The sequence below is a fragment of the Arxiozyma heterogenica genome (assembly GCF_036370985.1).
Source record: "Arxiozyma heterogenica strain weizmannii chromosome Unknown scaffold_26, whole genome shotgun sequence".
NCBI classification, from domain to species: Eukaryota; Fungi; Ascomycota; class Saccharomycetes; order Saccharomycetales; family Saccharomycetaceae; genus Arxiozyma; species Arxiozyma heterogenica.
In genome coordinates, this window is record NW_027042679.1 from 309,261 (window position 1) to 327,331 (window position 18,071).

At 31.8% G+C, this 18,071-nt stretch overlaps 6 protein-coding genes and 2 non-coding genes across 8 annotated transcripts; 5 read left to right on the forward strand and 3 right to left on the reverse strand.

Moving 5' to 3' along the window:
- Positions 1 to 442: 442 nt before the first annotated feature.
- Positions 443 to 2,137, forward strand: PDC1 (indolepyruvate decarboxylase 1; the record flags this gene model as incomplete). Its single annotated transcript, XM_064859633.1, has 1 exon — positions 443 to 2,137. One exon carries the CDS (start codon positions 443 to 445, stop codon positions 2,135 to 2,137), a length of 1,695 nt encoding a protein of 564 aa, XP_064713589.1.
- Positions 2,138 to 4,643: 2,506 nt separating this feature from the next.
- Positions 4,644 to 4,716, forward strand: PWA37_003096. Its single transcript has one exon. It is a non-coding gene; the product is annotated as a tRNA-Arg (tRNA).
- An 18-nt stretch (positions 4,717 to 4,734) lies between these two features.
- On the forward strand, positions 4,735 to 4,806 carry PWA37_003097. Its single transcript has one exon. It is a non-coding gene; the product is annotated as a tRNA-Asp (tRNA).
- A 1,326-nt stretch (positions 4,807 to 6,132) lies between these two features.
- SSL1 (TFIIH/NER complex subunit SSL1) lies at positions 6,133 to 7,629 on the forward strand (the record flags this gene model as incomplete). The annotated part of the gene is made up of 1 exon (XM_064859634.1): positions 6,133 to 7,629. The coding sequence occupies one exon, from the start codon at positions 6,133 to 6,135 to the stop codon at positions 7,627 to 7,629; it is 1,497 nt and encodes a 498-aa protein (XP_064713590.1).
- Positions 7,630 to 7,980: 351 nt separating this feature from the next.
- On the reverse strand, positions 7,981 to 10,389 carry SSK1 (mitogen-activated protein kinase kinase kinase SSK1; the record flags this gene model as incomplete). Its single annotated transcript, XM_064859635.1, has 1 exon — positions 7,981 to 10,389. One exon carries the CDS (start codon positions 10,387 to 10,389, stop codon positions 7,981 to 7,983), a length of 2,409 nt encoding a protein of 802 aa, XP_064713591.1.
- Positions 10,390 to 11,165: 776 nt separating this feature from the next.
- On the reverse strand, positions 11,166 to 14,249 carry PPR1 (Ppr1p; the record flags this gene model as incomplete). Its single annotated transcript, XM_064859636.1, has 1 exon — positions 11,166 to 14,249. One exon carries the CDS (start codon positions 14,247 to 14,249, stop codon positions 11,166 to 11,168), a length of 3,084 nt encoding a protein of 1,027 aa, XP_064713592.1.
- A 482-nt stretch (positions 14,250 to 14,731) lies between these two features.
- On the forward strand, positions 14,732 to 16,297 carry BRE2 (Bre2p; the record flags this gene model as incomplete). The annotated part of the gene is made up of 1 exon (XM_064859637.1): positions 14,732 to 16,297. One exon carries the CDS (start codon positions 14,732 to 14,734, stop codon positions 16,295 to 16,297), a length of 1,566 nt encoding a protein of 521 aa, XP_064713593.1.
- A 157-nt stretch (positions 16,298 to 16,454) lies between these two features.
- On the reverse strand, positions 16,455 to 17,753 carry MSG5 (tyrosine/serine/threonine protein phosphatase MSG5; the record flags this gene model as incomplete). The annotated part of the gene is made up of 1 exon (XM_064859638.1): positions 16,455 to 17,753. One exon carries the CDS (start codon positions 17,751 to 17,753, stop codon positions 16,455 to 16,457), a length of 1,299 nt encoding a protein of 432 aa, XP_064713594.1.
- Between the last annotated feature and the right edge of the window lie 318 nt (positions 17,754 to 18,071).

Sequence of the window (18,071 nt, forward strand, 5' to 3'; positions counted from 1 at the left end):
GAAATAATGGAATGAATATAACATTTCTTTTTTTTTTTATCATAGTAAAATGGAGCGAGTGAATATTTTTTTTTTTTATTTATTTTGATTTTTAATTTTCTATTAGGTATCCACATCTTATTATTCTTATTGTTATTATTATTATTATTATTATTATTATTACTATTATCATGATATATGGATACGTATATGCCAATTGTAGATATGTATGTATATGTCTATTTAACATATATGTTTTTGTATGGTAAACCTTTGAACTTCCATTTTATTTTGTTTTCTTAAGTTTTTTTTTTTTTATATATAAACCTTTGATCTGTCTCTCTTGGAACGTCCGATGTCTTCTTCTAGTTTCCTTCCTCCTCTCTCTCTTCTCTTCTTTTTTCTCCTGTTACATTTCAAAGTAAAAAGACCAGGCCATTGAAGCTCTACATATCCATTCAAAATGTCTCAAATTACTTTAGGTCGTTACTTATTCGAAAGATTAAACCAAGTTGATGTTAAAACCATCTTCGGTTTACCAGGTGACTTCAACTTATCCTTATTGGACAAGATCTACGAAGTCCCAGGTATGAGATGGGCTGGTAACGCTAACGAATTAAACGCTTCTTACGCTGCTGATGGTTACGCTAGAATCAAGGGTATGTCCTGTATCATCACCACCTTCGGTGTCGGTGAATTATCCGCTTTAAACGGTATTGCCGGTTCTTATGCTGAACATGTTGGTGTCTTACACGTCGTCGGTGTCCCATCCATCTCTTCTCAAGCTAAGCAATTATTATTACACCACACCTTAGGTAACGGTGACTTCACTGTCTTCCACAGAATGTCCGCCAACATCTCTGAAACCACTGCCATGATCACTGACATTGCTACCGCTCCAGCTGAAATTGACAGATGTATTAGAACTACCTACGTCACCCAAAGACCAGTCTACTTAGGTTTACCAGCCAACATTGTTGACTTAAAGGTTCCAGCCTCCTTATTAGACACCCCAATTGACTTAGCTTTGAAGCCAAACGAACCAGAAGCTGAAGCTGAAGTTATTGAAACCATCCTTGAATTAGTCAAGAACGCCAAGAACCCAGTCATCTTATCCGATGCTTGTGCTGGTAGACATGACGTCAAGGCTGAAGCTAACCAATTGATTGACATCACCAAGTTCCCAGCCTTCGTCACCCCAATGGGTAAGGGTACTATCAACGAATCTAACCCAAGATTCGGTGGTGTCTACGTCGGTACCTTATCTAGTCCAGCTGTCAAGGAAGCTGTTGAATCCGCTGACTTAATCTTATCCGTCGGTGCCTTATTATCTGACTTCAACACCGGTTCCTTCTCTTACTCTTACAAGACCAAGAACATCGTTGAATTCCACTCTGACTACATCAAGATCAAGAGCGCTACTTTCCCAGGTGTTCAAATGAAATTCGTCTTACAAAAATTATTAAAGGTTATTGGTGCCGCTGCTAAGCACTACAAGCCAGTTCCAGTTCCAGCTGCTCCAGCTGCTAACCCAGCTTGCGACCCATCTACCCCATTGAAGCAAGAATGGATGTGGAGACAATTATCCAACTTCTTACAAGAAGGTGATATTGTCTTAACTGAAACCGGTACCTCTGGTTTTGGTATCAACCAATGTACTTTCCCAAACGAAACTGTCGGTATCTCTCAAGTCTTATGGGGTTCCATTGGTTACACTGGTGGTGCCGTTTTAGGTGCTGCTTTCGCTGCTGAAGAAATCGATCCAAAGAAGAGAGTTGTCTTATTCATTGGTGACGGTTCCTTACAATTAACTGTTCAAGAAATCTCCACTTTAATCAGATGGAACTTGAAGCCATACTTATTCGTCTTAAACAACGACGGTTACACCATTGAAAGATTAATCCACGGTGAAAAGGCTGGTTACAACGACATTCAACCATGGAAGCACTTAAACATCTTAGAAACCTTCGGTGCTAAGGACTACGAAAACCACAGAGTTGCTACCACCGGTGAATGGGACAAGTTAACCACCGACAAGGCTTTCAACGAAAACTCCAGAATCAGATTAATTGAAGTTATGTTACCAGTCATGGATGCACCATCCAACTTAATTGCTCAAGCTAAGTTAACTGCTTCTATCAACGCTAAGCAAGAATAAATTAATTAATTAATTAATTCAACTTTATTTGTTTGTTTTTCTCTAAGAATATTTTTTAACCCCCCCCCTCCTTTATTTTTTATTCTTAATTTTTCTTTTTTGTTGTTGAACTGCAAATAGCTGAATTTTTTAATATATATATGTATATACTGCTATATGCTCCATGTTAGCCTGTTCTAGTGTTGAGTTTTTGAAGTTATTTATAGAATATATATTAACGAACTCTCATGAATACTAAATATTTTTTAGATATAGAATGTTTAAATCTTTTCTTCCTCGCCCTTTAATAAAAGTAATAGTGTAAATTATGTGCGCCGTGCTTTTTCTTTAAGTAAAAAAAAAGAAAAAGAGAGCCTTGGCTACCTCAAATGACATCTGTAATCTCAAACTAACGTACTTACTCCCTCTCTTTCTTCCAACGAACGAGTATATGGCAATATCAGCAGTCAATAATTTTAAGTAGACCAATCTTTTTCATCATTTATTTTCTTATGGGCAGGTCTGAAACTTTTAACATTTATATTCACGGTCACGTACATTTGAGAAAATAAAAGATTGAATTAAGATACAGAAGCATTAAAAACAAAAGCAAAGAAAAAAAAAAGAATTTAATATATTATCAATGTAACTTGTGCTCTCTTATTTCTTTCATCTGCTTAAAGAAAATTTTATTCTTTTCTACTTTTCATGTATATATGCTGGTAGAGAATTTCTTTTTACCATAACATCTATCATTGAAAATTTTCTCACTAATTATTTTCTACAAATATTAATCTTTTTTTTATCGTACAAGAATAAACTTGCTTCAGGAGACTGAATTCTTAAAAAGAATCAAGTTAATAACACAACTTAGTAAAGATAACTCATTTGTAAGGATAGAATTAAAGTTTATTCCAAAAAAAAGAAAAAACAAACTGAAAAAGAAGCTCCAAAGGAGAAAAAAATGTTTTAAAGTTACTTTTTAAACAACTAATTAGTGAATTAATATTATTTTTTCTGGAATGACTATCATAATATTTATATATTAAAGTTTTTTTTTATTTGTTAATGGTCTTATTATTATTATTATTATAAGATCATATTTGATGTTCGGATGTACTATTAACAAGAGATCTTAAAAAAAAAAACAAAAATTTTTAAAAGAAAAAAACAGAAGATGTTCATTTAATTACATACACCATGTATGTATACACTTATACTGTATGTACAAACTAGAAAGATAATAAGACACATATAAACTATAAAGCCAATAGGTTCAATATTTAAGGTCACAAATGTCCAGTAAATTCGAATATTATTCACTAATTTATCATGTTATAATTTAAAAAGTATCATTAATAATTGTTCGTTGTTCTTCTTCTATTATTACATAATTTATTTATATAAGAGAGGAATTACAGAAGATAGTTTATCTTCAGAAGTTGTTATCCTTTTTTATGTTTTTTAAAATTCTATCAACTATTCAACTTGTATTGGAACTTGGAGCATTCAGCATCCATGGTAATGACAGATATTATTACGTTATAGAAGCTTATCTTTGTTTTTATTGTGTAATAAATACATGTATATACGTATTATATAGTATATAAAGTATAGATTCTTGTCTTTATTTTGATTCTTTTTTTTAAAGTTTTTCATTTCTTTTCAAATCTCTAAAAAACATATTTTGTGAAGAATAAAATGGTTTCCCATATATTAGAGTACATCCATACACCACATAATACACAGAAAAATTAATTAAAAATAATTCTTATGAAAATGACAGTAATAAACTTTCAATTTCCAACATATATAATCGAACCTCATGGAATCTTTAGAACAACATGTTATAGTGGTGCAGTAGCAGAGATATGTGAACACGCTGTACATAAACACAACAAGTAATTCTAGATTTGACTAAAATCTTATGTGATCTAGGTTGTGTTAATACTGTGTTCTACAACGGATACCTGTTGTAGAATAGAGAAGTTATTACCATCAAAATTACATAAGATCCTGAATGAATCCAGAACTATTTATTGTTTTAATAAGCCATACACGTGCTACAAAATTAGATGCTGCATAATAAAAAGATTAGATTACATAAGATTTTGACAAATCTAGAATTTACCTATTGTTTTAATAAGTCCCACGTGTATTACTAATCACCATGATTAGAGAACTGGGGTGCAGTTCTAATCTACTAGTGCACCTAAATTAATGTAATAAATTTTAGGGTTTGAATCAGTCAGATCATTAATGTACCAATCTGAATAATTGATCGAGCTCCAGAAAACATATAAAAGGACAACGTTTTCTGGAGATAAAAGATCATCTTCCATAACCGTTTTTTGTAAATAATCTATATATTGTATATAAAGATAAATAAAAAACAAGCAATAATCCTTAATTCTCCTATATATAACGTTCTTATATATTTGTTATTGCCCTTACTATTCGTTCAATAGTACTGTTTAAAAAAAACATTGGTCCTAAGTCCAAACTATAACAGCACCCAGGAATTTGAGCTCGCGTGGCGTAATGGCAGCGCGTCTGACTTCTAATCAGAAGATTCTGGGTTCGACCCCCAGCGTGAGTGCTCTCTTCCCTACCTTCCATCCGTGATAGTTTAATGGTCAGAATGGACGCTTGTCGCGTGTCAGATCGGGGTTCAATTCCCCGTCGCGGAGTTTTTTGCATCAATATGTAATATTCCTGATATTACTGTTTAGGGTTTTGTTTAAAAAAATGAGGGTCGACGATATTTTTCTACACTTTCCGTTTTGCAAAATTTCACAAACATACATAAAAACAGGAGTAACCAACATAAGTACAAGAGTGCAACCAAGAAGAACAACAACCAAGCAACGAATAAGAAGAAAAGAAGAAGGAACCAAGGATTACATAAATTTAGATATATAGTATATAAGTGTATACTATTAGGTTATCTTAGATTAGGGATATAGATATACAGATATATAGGAATATTACATCTAGAGATATAGAACGAGTCTATACCTTATATCTATTCAAGTGAAATATTATTGAGATTTCAACAAGATTAACTGTTATCAGAAACACATAACTTCAGGATTATTACAGTTAGGCTGTTTTTGTCACGGGAGACAGAAGTTGAAATCCTTGGGCTAACGGATGTTTTTGTTTGGGACGTTACTATATATTCTCTCTCTTTTTTTTTTTTTTCTCTTTCACCTTAGATATGATCTGGTGTGCAGTGCTTATTATAGTTTAATAATGTGCGAAACGTCTCCAATCTTTAGAATTTGGGTTTTATTTGGCACACTGTTCTTAAAAAGTTGATAGAAATAAATAACCAGGTGAAATACTAAACATTATACAATCTACATATAAAGTGTAAAAGATCCGACCACATCTACAATAGATCATAAATCTAACATATTGTGACTCTCCTACTCTTCAGTTATATTCTTTGTTACTGGATCTAATAAAAGGGGTTCCCGACATTCCAAATCTCTTAAAATACCCATTTCAAAGTTACATCAACCTTGAATAGGTGTAAAGCGCATAATCATAATACATAATCTTTCATATAAATAAATAAATAAATAAATAAATACATACATACATACATACATACATACATATATATATCTGCGTGTGTATGTTGCTTTTGTATTTCAGTATATGTCTCAATGTTTCTATCTACAGATCAAAATAAATTCAACTTTAACTTTTTCTTCTAAGCGTTAGAATCTTTGAAAAATGAAAAAAGACAAGAAGTGAAAAATTGACATTAATTGAGTGAATGAAAAGAAACTGAATTTCGAAAGTTTCACCTTGTATAAAGCAAAAGAAAGTCTTAGTACAATCATAACATACCACAAATAGCTCATCTTACATAACTAATTAATTTCTACTTGAGCATATATATATATATAAATCATTTTAGTAAGAGAATTTTATACTTTTAAACTCGTATCATTATCATTCAAGAAAATACAACAAGCACAATTATTTTGATCAGATATTAAAAAATGCCTTTAATTGATTCGGATTCAGATTCAGATGAAGGAAAAATTAACATCTCAGGAAGAAGAAATAGAAGAGACCCAAATTTCAATGCCAACCCCACCAAAGTTAACTCGAACCCTTTGAAACGTGCGAGAAATAATTCAGAGAATGATGATTCTATTAAATCTTCTTCTAAATCATCAGATTCTAATCAACAAAATCAAAAAGATAGAAAGGTTAGATATATAGCTAAAAAGAAGACATCAAATAATAATAACAACAACAATAGCAATGAGGTAGAGGGAGGTGGTGGCGATAATGTTGAAAACAATAATCTACAAGGTGCCAATGGTGGTTACGCCTGGGAAGATGAAATTAAAAGAAGTTGGGATTTAGTTACTGTGGATAAAGAAGGTGACATGACTGCCCTAGTGGCGTCTATAATTGAAGCTAGAAAAAAACGTGCTGCAAAAAGAAATATCACTCCATTTCAACGTGGTATCATTAGAACGTTAATTTTAACTCTTGATTGTAGTGAAAGTATGAATGAAAAGGATTTGAGACCAAATAGACATGCCATGATGATCCAGTATGCAATAGATTTTATTCATGAATTCTTTGACCAAAATCCAATATCCCAGATCGGTATAGTCATAATGAAAAACGGACTAGCTCATTTGGTTAGTCAAGTGAGTGGTAATCCACAGGATCATATCGACGTTTTAAAATCACTAAGAAAGCAAGAACCAAAGGGTAATCCCTCTTTACAGAATGCTTTAGAAATGGCAAGGGGTATTTTGTCACCCGTTCCACCACATTGCACAAGAGAAGTATTAATTATATTTGGTAGTCTGTCAAGTACTGATCCTGGTGATATACACCAGACTATTGCATCATTAGTACATGATAGAGTTAGAGCAAAAGTAATTGGACTATCAGCTCAAGTAGCCGTATGCAAAGAACTTTGTTCATTAACAAATTTTGGTGATAACTCGTTTTATAAAATTGTGCTAGATGAAACCCATTTTAAAGAATTGTTTGATGAAGCAGTTACCCCATTACCCGTCAATAAAGTAAATAAAGGCTTTACTCTAGTTAAAATGGGATTTCCAACGAGAGTGTTTGAAAATATACCAACTTTCTGTTCCTGCCATTCAAAATTAGTCTACGGTGGTTATTTTTGTCCAAATTGTCATAGTAAAGTTTGTTCTTTACCTACTGTCTGTCCTTGCTGCGATTTAATGCTAATTTTGTCCACTCATTTAGCTAGATCATATCATCATCTAATGCCATTGAAAACTTTCGAAGAAGTAGATTCCAAAGAAAAGTTTCCCACAGAAAATTGTTTCTCTTGTCAAAAAAAGTTTCCGGTTCTAATGGACCATAAGACCAACGAATTATTAACTAGTTCAAGGTATAGATGCCCTGATTGTAAGATCGACTTTTGCATAGATTGTGATGTGTTCATACATGAGATACTTCACAACTGTCCTGGATGTGAATCAAAACCCACTATCTAACAATATATAATAACATCTAGCATCCATAAACAAACTGTATAGATGTAATAAGAAAAAGGAATGGTAAATAAACAGGCATATATACATACATACATTTTTTATTCTCTTTAACTTCAGCTATAAAAAAAAGAACTTCATGAAGAGAGGAATTTATTAATCTATCAAATTAGCTTAATATAATATTTATAAATATACATATATATGTATATGTCTACTTAACAAAAGGACGAACCTCCTTTCACTTCTTATATGTATAATTTGTACTGGTTTGAGGACATATTAAAGAAAAAAACCATCCAATTCTTCTTGATTCTATCACACCACATCTTTAAAAATATCGTTCAGATTTAATCAATTAGCTTTCGACTTTTTGTGGGGTGATTTCATTATGACATTCTCTGTCATTCTACTTTGTCCTTGTTTCCAACTGTCAAAATCAATTAATGCTTGCATGCACCCCCATTCAGTAATCTTCTTACTTAACCAATGCAGATTTACTGGTTTAGTCAAATAGTCATTACAACCAGACACTAATGCCTTTCTTTTATCTTCTATTGAATTTGATGCAGTCAAAGCCACAATGATAACTGGTGCATTATGTTTCCTTGATTTCTTCTTTTCAAGATCCCTAATTTGTTTCGCAGCATCGATACCTGATAACACAGGTAGTTGTAAATCCATGAAAATTAAATGCAAACCTCCTTCTTTCCAAATATCAACAGCCTCTTTACCATTCTTAGCAATTTTATAGGATATCTTATGTTTTCTTAGGAATGATCCCAGAATGGCTTGGTTAATAACATTATCTTCAACAACTAATACATTAATCTTTGGGAAAACCTTTGCACTGGTGTTGATATTCTCCTTCTCTGAAATATCAGTACCATTCATATTTTCATTTTTCATCATCTGTAGTGGCACAGAAAATGTAGTAGATAATGGAGTAGGGACAGTAGATATAGGATAGTATATGCCTAAACTGTTTCCGCTATTATGATTAGGACTATTAATAATACCAGCATTACCGCCAGATATATTTAATAACGTATATTGTGGTTGATATATTTCTTTTGTCTGTAATTTCCCTGCTCCACCTTCTATTAGTGATGGTCCAACTTCTTGTTCACTTAAGATCCTCTTTGAATTATTCGCTTTTAGATCTTTTTCCTCAGACTTTATCAAATCAATTCTATTGTTGTTAGTTCCAATAGCATTACTGGAAGAAGGATCTATCACATCTGTCATAAACAATGGTCTACTATCATTATACGTTGTTGATAAATTGCCATTATGTTCATCAACAAAGTCCTCATTATCTATCTTAATACCAACCTTAGACTGATTTTCATCATGATAATTCTTCTGTTGTTTTGCTTGATTAGAATCATGATAATCTTTAGGCAATAGCACAACCCCTTGTCTTAAATATTCTTCTGAATTTATTGAATACATAGTTTCTTGATTACTCTCAGGATTTTCAATAACATAGTTTTCTTTGATTGACCTACTATTATCATAATCCTTACTTATGGTGTCAATTTCTATTTTGTTAACATCACCTGTATCTATTGACTTTAATAGATCGCTAGTTAGTAATTCATCTGAAGAATCGTCAAGCATTGATTGATCAAGAACATCCATTCGTAAATTATTCTTGAAAGGTTCGTTGTGTAAGTCCTCTGTATCAATAGTTGTAAGCACACTAATGGAATTTTTACTTGAGAGATGTTTTGTTCCTAATGATAAATCTTTATTAGAGAATATAAGCAATGGCTCTGATACAGATTGTTGTCTACCATGAACTTTAAACAGTTCTGAATATATATCTGACATTAATTGATCTGGTTCAAAAATAATCCTGCTGAGATCATCGGTTACATTTTGTAAGTTATATTTCAATCTTTTCCTTGGTGATGGATAATTTCTGTATAATGGAGATGAAGGTGCACTCATATGAGTATAGTTTGAAATATAATTTCTACTAATTCCATCAAACATATTAGCATTATCATATGGAATAGTCAAAGGAGGTAAAAATACTGATGAATTTTTTTTATTACAATGTGAACTAGGAAGCAAGGGTGATCCATACATTGGGGGCATATTTATATGATTAGGTAAGATTATTTGGGGACTTGGTGTAGATTCTTTCTGTGGTGTTGTATCCTTAGTATTACACATCTTCGAACCATTTGCCAACGTAATATCATTCGAATACGACTCGATTTTGTTCAGAGTAGATAGTTGATCTGACAAAGGTGCCATGTTAAAACGCTTATATTTAATCTTGTTGTCGATTTGATCATCAATCCCTCTTTGTGGATTAATGGGTACAGGAGAGTCCAATTCCTGATAATTGCATTTTTCTCTATTATATGTTCCGTGACAATCATCTCTATTCCATATGTTTTTTTCCATATTTCTGAGTTGCTTTGTTTTCATATGACCATTATCACTTTTCATCGAATTAGAATTTGAGGCCTCTGTGTTATCTGCAGTATATTTCCTTTTTTGATAAAGTCCAATGGCAATTGAAGCATTATCATTTTCAGATGCCCATCTGGTTTTATTCAGTTTGTTAAGTATTTTTGTCTTAAAATCATCTATTGTATCCATTTCATCATATTCAATTAGAATAGTTTCGTTGATTATATCTGAAGAATAATCTATTCGACACCAAATTTTCCTGGGTGTACCCATATTAAGAGGAATTCCCTTTGATGAAGAGGTACTAATTAATGGGGAAGAATGCCTTTTCATTTAATTAATCAATGAATAAAAAAACAATATGATATAATAGTCTTTCTTTAGCTTTGCCACAATAAAAAATAAAATTAAACTATCAAGGTCTGTTAAAAATTGTATTAATATATCAAATAAACCAATAATCTCTCAAACGATGAGTATATGGACCTTTATTGGACTTCTAATGGATCAAAAACAATATATATATATATATATATATAAATGATTATTCTTTGATATACCCATTCAAAAATATGTTTCAACTAAAAAAAAAAAAAAAGAAAAGTCACAAACGCCCTAACGAACAGTAAAATGTTCTACCTCAGCAGATGCTATAAAATCAGTGATCTTTAATACAATTGTGCGTGCAAAATTTAGTAACTTTCTTCTAACAGCCCCAGTCTTTCTTATCTATATTCTTACTGTCATCAGAACTTAAATCTTTCTCTCTCTCTATAATAAATTTGAAATAAGATGGATCTTCTTTTTCACACAAATTTTTCAATTTTAGTTTTTTTTCCCATTTTTCTTAAGGCCGCGGGACCTTTTTTACAAATGCCTACGCCATAAAATTACTAAGCTTTTAGCTTAGGAATAGAGAGTAATAAACATAGATTTAAACTAATCATAGACTACGGAATAGTATCATGATGACATTGTCAAGTCATCAATCCGGTACATGCACCACTGAGATTATTCAACTGGAAATCAATTAATCCAGATGACAAAAGCTCAAGTGCTTATTTTTATGCACAATACCTAGGGCTTGGAATATTTCAAACTGATAATTTCTAAAATAATTCCATATCACCAAAGCCTGGAGTAGGGATGTTATATTCACCATTATTGCTAAGAGATTCATGTATTTGGGAAATGTTTGTTGTATTTAACGACCTATTTATCTCATTAGCAGAATCCGCTTGGTTCCCAAATAACCCATCCCATATGGATTGTGAAGTCACTTGATACAGTAAATCTCCAATATCCTTGTCTATAATATTTGAAGGTCTTCTGTGAAATTTAGCGGTTGTTTCCAATGATGATAATTCTAATCCTTTCTCAGAATTATCTGAAGCAGTATGTTGGTATGTTAAAGGATCAATTTCAACCTTATGAACTCCTTGGGGTTCCTTTAATAAAGCATGATTCTTTGAACTTGTAATTTGTATTTGTGTTGGAATAGCGGTTTGTTGTTGTATGTGTGATACACTTTCCTCTGTATTAAAAAACTTATTTAATTTATTCAAATCATTAAAAAATTGATCCAAAGGATCTGTAAATATTGAATTTGCTGATGTAGATCCTGTTGTATTTAAAACATCACTGGTTACTACAGGAGCCGAAACACTTGGACATATTTCCTTGGACATACAAGTATTATTCTTCTCATCTATATACACTGCCTCATGATCTTTTAAATCTATAATGGATGATTTTTCACTTTTTCTACTTCTTTTTAACTTTTTCTTACTAAACTTCGTCTTTTTAATTCTATTAGCCACACTTGAACCATAAACATTACCAAACTTCAATTTTATTACTGCAGCACATAACATCTTATAAGTTCTATAACAGTTTTTAGCTGCATCACATGTACCAATCAAATTCTTCAGGACATTTAATACCTTCTCTACATAATTAATAACGTCATCCTTTGAATCATTCTCGCCAAAATGATAATAAATGACATAAAGATATGTCATTCCAGTCATGAATATATTATGTGTTGCCACCCATGTATAACTCATCTTCTTGGTCATACAGAGCCCATCAAAAACATCAATTGTACCCTTTGTACTCTCTTTTACAATTTTAAATGCTCTTTCATTCAAAATGGGAGTCTTTGGGGATATTCCAAATAAGATAGTCTTAGAATAATAATAATTCAAATCAAAAAAAAAAGTATTAAACTTACAATTCATTGTGTCAAAGGATTTTGGAACTTCACTCTTATACCAATGATTCAACTCCTCTAATACACATTCTTTCCAATTATCTAAATCAGAATATTTTCTAGGTAATTCTGACCTTGGCGCATATAAAATCTTCACAATATTTCCCTGTATCTTCCTTATTTTATACATTGCATTAGCAATCACCTTGGATGACACAGTAGAACTTAAATTATCAGAATAGTCCATTGAATTATCTAATATTGGAACAATGTTAGAATCATCCAAAAGACTTGGGAAACGTGTGGTAATACTCTCCTCAGGAATTCCAAAGGGTCTACCAAAATATGAACATATTTGTCTATCTAAAGAATAAGCACACCAGAATAACCTTCTTCGTATTTCTCTTTGAAATGGATTATAACTTTGATTCAGTTTTTCATCATGTAACCCCAAATCCACAGTCAATCTTAGAACAGATCCCATAACGTACCAAACTCCAGGTGAACTAGGTCTCATTAAAGAATATAACACAATTAATAGCGTCCCAGCCAAGGTTTCTAACTTATCAGTACTATTAAAAAGAGCTGATCTAAAGTATAATGCCCTTCTCTTGAAAGTAACAAGGGTCGTGATATTTGATTCTAGGACTCGAGTGGCATGACCAATAGAAAACACAGCATTTAAAAAAAATAAAGGTATTTTGAATCTTGAAGGAACGGATATATTATTGTCCTTACGCATATTATTTTGCTGTAATCTCCCAAGTGTATCAAACCAAGGTATTGTCAAATCAATATCATAATCCATTTTTTCATCCGGTGCTACATATATATCAGCAGGCAATTTAAAATCCGTGTTTATTCTAGTGTGCTCTGATATTAATGAGATATTAGTATTCCATAACCCATAAATAGGTTCAAAATATTTTTTTAAAAAATATTCACGATGAAATATAGGTAATTGAGAATTTGTATCTGTAAAAAATTTAACAACCAAATCCTCTGCTTCCTTCTTTAAAGGCAACCATAACGGATCAAAATTATCAGTTGTATCTGCAATTCTATAATATTTCAATTCTGCCTCTCTTCTTTCAATATCGATATCTAAATCATCATTAATAATCTCAGGCGAAAAACTGGCTGCTGCAAATACCAATTTAGCAAAAGGAATACCAGAAGAATCACCTAAAAAAGAGCCTGTAGAGTTCGAATTAATATCTTGAAATTGTCCCATATCCTTACCTGGTTGCAAAATATCAAATTGTGGACTATTTGTATTTAATACTGACGTGGGGCTTGTGTCAGGAAACTTATCACTATTATTATCATTATTATCATTATTATTATTATTATTATTATTATTATTATTATTATTATTATTATTATTATTATTATTATTATTATTATTATTATTATTATTATTATTATTATTATTATTTATTCCATCAGTCTTATTACCATCACCACTACTACCATTATCATTAGATGCAGTATATGAAGTAGAAATATTTCTTTTGAATTCTTGAACTGGTTTTATTTTTGAATTTAAATCAGATACCGTAGATTTACCCTTCAACATTTCACCTCTTTGAATTAAATAATTTCCCAATATTATATTTAATGGGTAATCCCCACTATTCATTTCCTTATCATAATCAGGATCATATGGTTTATCAGTGTCCACAGAAGGAATATTATTCCGTATAGATGAAATATCAACACCACATTCTCTCAACTTCTTTGCCATTACAGCAACACGGCTTTCCAGAAACAACAGGTAGGAACGAGGCACATCTTCGCCAGTGACAGGATCCAAGGAAACACATGGTTCATTTGCTTTCGAACAGTTTCTGCAACTGGGAAACTCTTGATCACACTTGATCTTCTTTGAACGACATCTTTTGCATGCTGATTTAATCTTGGTGGTTGAATCAGTAACTTTCCGCTTTCTGCTTTCATTTTTTTTTACTTGACTTATCATGTAAAACCAATTTAACTTGCTAACCTTTCTTTTTTTATAATAAATTACTGAAAAAAACTAGCTTCTGTATCCAAGACCACTATAATGGCAATGACACTCCTCACTTTTAATTGATCCCCTGTATGGTAGAATAGAATCGTCCACCTACTTGCCACTAGTCATCCTTCTCTTCAGCAACAGCCATAAAAGATCTTTTATAAACAAATTCTTTTCTTCGTGATAAGATGCTGCTGCTTTTGTTGCCGCTACCATGGAACTTAAGTGAACAAAACACCCTGCTTATTCTCAAAAAATAAAAGCCAAAAAAAAATAAAAAAAGAAAGACCTGCATAAAATAATTTAAGACCAAAAACACGATGTCAAAAGGGTCATCGAAGGAAAAACGTATATAATAATAACACTTTAAGTAAGATATCTAGGACAGAGGTACATACTTCTGTGTAAGTTCCAAATCACCTCTATTGATTTATTTGCAGTTCTTAATGATACCAAAAAATCCTTTAAAACCGGGGGTCATCCCTTACCAGGATGATGATTTTAGGATAGAAAACAATTCTGCAAGACCAAGACTACCTCATTTCATCTCAACCTCTGACAATTTTTATAAACCTGTGGATATCCCAATCAATAAGAGAAATTTCATATATTGTCCCTGTGCTCCAAATCCACTTTTTCCTCAATTAGGATATTGTACTACAGAGTATCCCTTCGAATCATCAGGTTTTAATTTGATGGATCGATCTGCTGGGATCTCTATTAAGGATAAATTAAATAAGACCGTTTCGGTTGGTCCCACTATGGGTTGGCGGACCAGTAGATCAGATGTATGTATTAAGGAAGGTGCTGCTTATTGGGAAGTAGAGGTAGTTAAAGGTGGTACTACAGTGCCTGTACCTTCTGATAATAACATTTTGAAAAAAGACACCATTGATTGCAGTCCTCACTTGAGATTTGGTGTCAGTAGAAGGGAAGCTAGCTTGGAAGGACCTGTAGGATTTGACGTATACGGCTATGGCATCCGTGACCAAGGTTTAGAATCCTTCCATGAGGGAAAGTTGCGGAAAGTTTTAAACTCGGATCAGTACCAGTTGAAACAAGGTGATGTTTTAAGTTTTATATTATATCTTCCTCAATTAAACGTGCAAGTAAATCAAGCTAAAGAATATACCATTCAAAGAATCAATGCATTGAAAAATGCATCCAAATCAATGAAAACACATCGCACATCGACTACAGAACAATGGAATAGCCATAACAATAGTGAGGAACCTGCTACCAAGAAAAGACAAAAAATAAATAAAAACACGGATTTCCACTTAGCTCTATTAGAAGATATTAAATATAATGATATAATAAGAGACCATATTGCTATTAGATATAAGAATCAATTATTTTTCGAAGCTACAGATTATATTAAAACTACAAAACCAGAATATTATTCATCAGATAAAAGAGAAAGACTGGATTATTACCGTTTGGATGAATCTTTCTTGGCTGTTTATTGTAATGGAAAATATCTAGGTAAAGCATTTCAAGATTTAGACCCATTTTTACCACCATTCAGTGAATTACAGTATAATGAAAAATTTTATTCAGGATATTGGCGTAATGGTGAATATATAGAAGAATATAATAACAATTCAAATCAAACAGATTCAGAAGATATGTACCAACGATCCTCGAAAAACAAAAATTCAAATTTGCATGGCCATAAAAAGGGACTGCTACTACGTAACAAATATGTCAATAATAATAGATTGGGATATTATCCTACTGTAAGTTGTTTTAATGGCGGAGAAGCTAATATAATAACAGAACGAGAAAAGTTAAAATATTTTGATGTTATTACACCTCCAGAACCTTTAGATATTAAAGATATCAAGACTCTAAATACACTTTTTATGGAACAAGTAGCTGATGATATTGTATGGGATATTATTGATGAAGTTGAAGAGGAAATAAATAGCAAGAAAACTTTTAGCATTTATGATTTCAAACAAAATGGTAGCGTGAAGAATGAGAATGATAGTGATCTTCATAATGTTTAATCACATGTATGGAATGTTTAGACTTTATAATATACCTTCCCTGTTTATTGAATCACAAAATAAACTACTAATAAAATCAGTTCAAAAATAAAAAAAGTGTCTTTGTTAATAATTTTGGTTCCTCCATCTACAGTATATAAATATATAATTACTTATATCATTTAATATCCAATGTAGTAAGGTTATGATCACTATTGAGTTCAAATGGCGTCTTTGGTGTCAACTCCAATGACATATTAATAGAACTATCGTTACTAACATCTTTACCAATGATTTTATTCTCCCCATTTTCCTGGGTTACGGTCATATCATCATTATCATCCTTGATAATACTCAACTTTTCACTCCATTCCATCAATTGAAAAATTAACCCCATATTGGGACTAATATCCTTAGCAATTGATTTCAATTTATTATAAGCATCATTGAGATTCATATTACAATATCGCATGATATATGCAACCATTAGTGAAGCGGATCTAGAAACGCCACATTGGCAATGTATTAAAATTTTTTTATTTTGAAGTGCTGCCTTATGCATAAGATCTGTTAATTTGTTCAAATCCTTCACTATTTTTGAATGATGAGACCACTCTACGTGGTAATACTCTATTTTCCCATAAAACTCTGGTGGGATCCTATACTGTAAACTAGGGACCTCTTCAGCAACATTAATAATCAGATCAAAATTCAAAATTTCATTTAAACTAGGTTCAGAATATAAATATATACTAGGTGGAATAACCAAGAGTGGTCCATTAGGATATGCATTTTTAACATCAACATTTTCGTATACTGGTGTATCTACATTATTGTGGCTCTTACTAGTTGAATCTGAATTTGCTGTTACAGTACAAGGTGCTTTATTAGTAGCATCTGGAAACATCCATGTAGTATTTCTTGCCTTTTGGTTTGATTGTATGATTTGTTGATTTGACTGTGACTGTGTTTCAATAATACTTAAGTTATCTTTAGATAATGGTGTAGAAGTATCAATAGTCCGAGACCTACCTCTGGGACAAGTATTTAGAAATTGTGTATTTATTGAAAGTGTGGCAGAATTGTATTTAGGTAAGTGTATAGGGTTAATGTTATGCATTTTAGAAGTTGGAGAAATGAAATGATTAATACTTGATTTCTGTATACCAGATGTACCATTAAGCGATCTCGCTAATGAAGCAGAATATAAAGATGCCTCACTTCTTCTTATTAGTAAAGATGGTCTTGTTGCTATCTGTATATGTGCCCCAGTAGAATTTATGGGGGTCGCTATATTTTTACAATTATCATTCGTAGTTACAATATTCTTTCCTGTTATTGTTGTCCCTATTAAATTGTCATCATCCTTAGTTTTTATAGATATTGATAGATTCTTTGTATTCTTACTTTGTAATAACCTGATGTGTGATTCTCCCACACTCGCTTGTAATGAGACTTGCTGTGGATGATCATTCATAATAATAATAAAGTATTCAATCTTTTTTTTGTAAAGAAATTATAAATTAGTTAATGTGCAATAAAATAGCAAATACCACTGTTAAAAAGTTAATTGCTACTTGTATGTTTAAATGAAAAAAAAAAATAAGAGAGGAATGTTCACTTCCCTTTATTCGAAACACTTTAGAAAAATATCAATGCAAAATATGTGTGAGTTACTTGAAAGTGAATATTCTAAAAACAAAAACTGAAAAGCACGTAATTTTTTAATAGATGTGACTGCAGGTTGAACAAACCACATATAGTTTAAAATTAACCGCTAGTATTCAAACAGTTT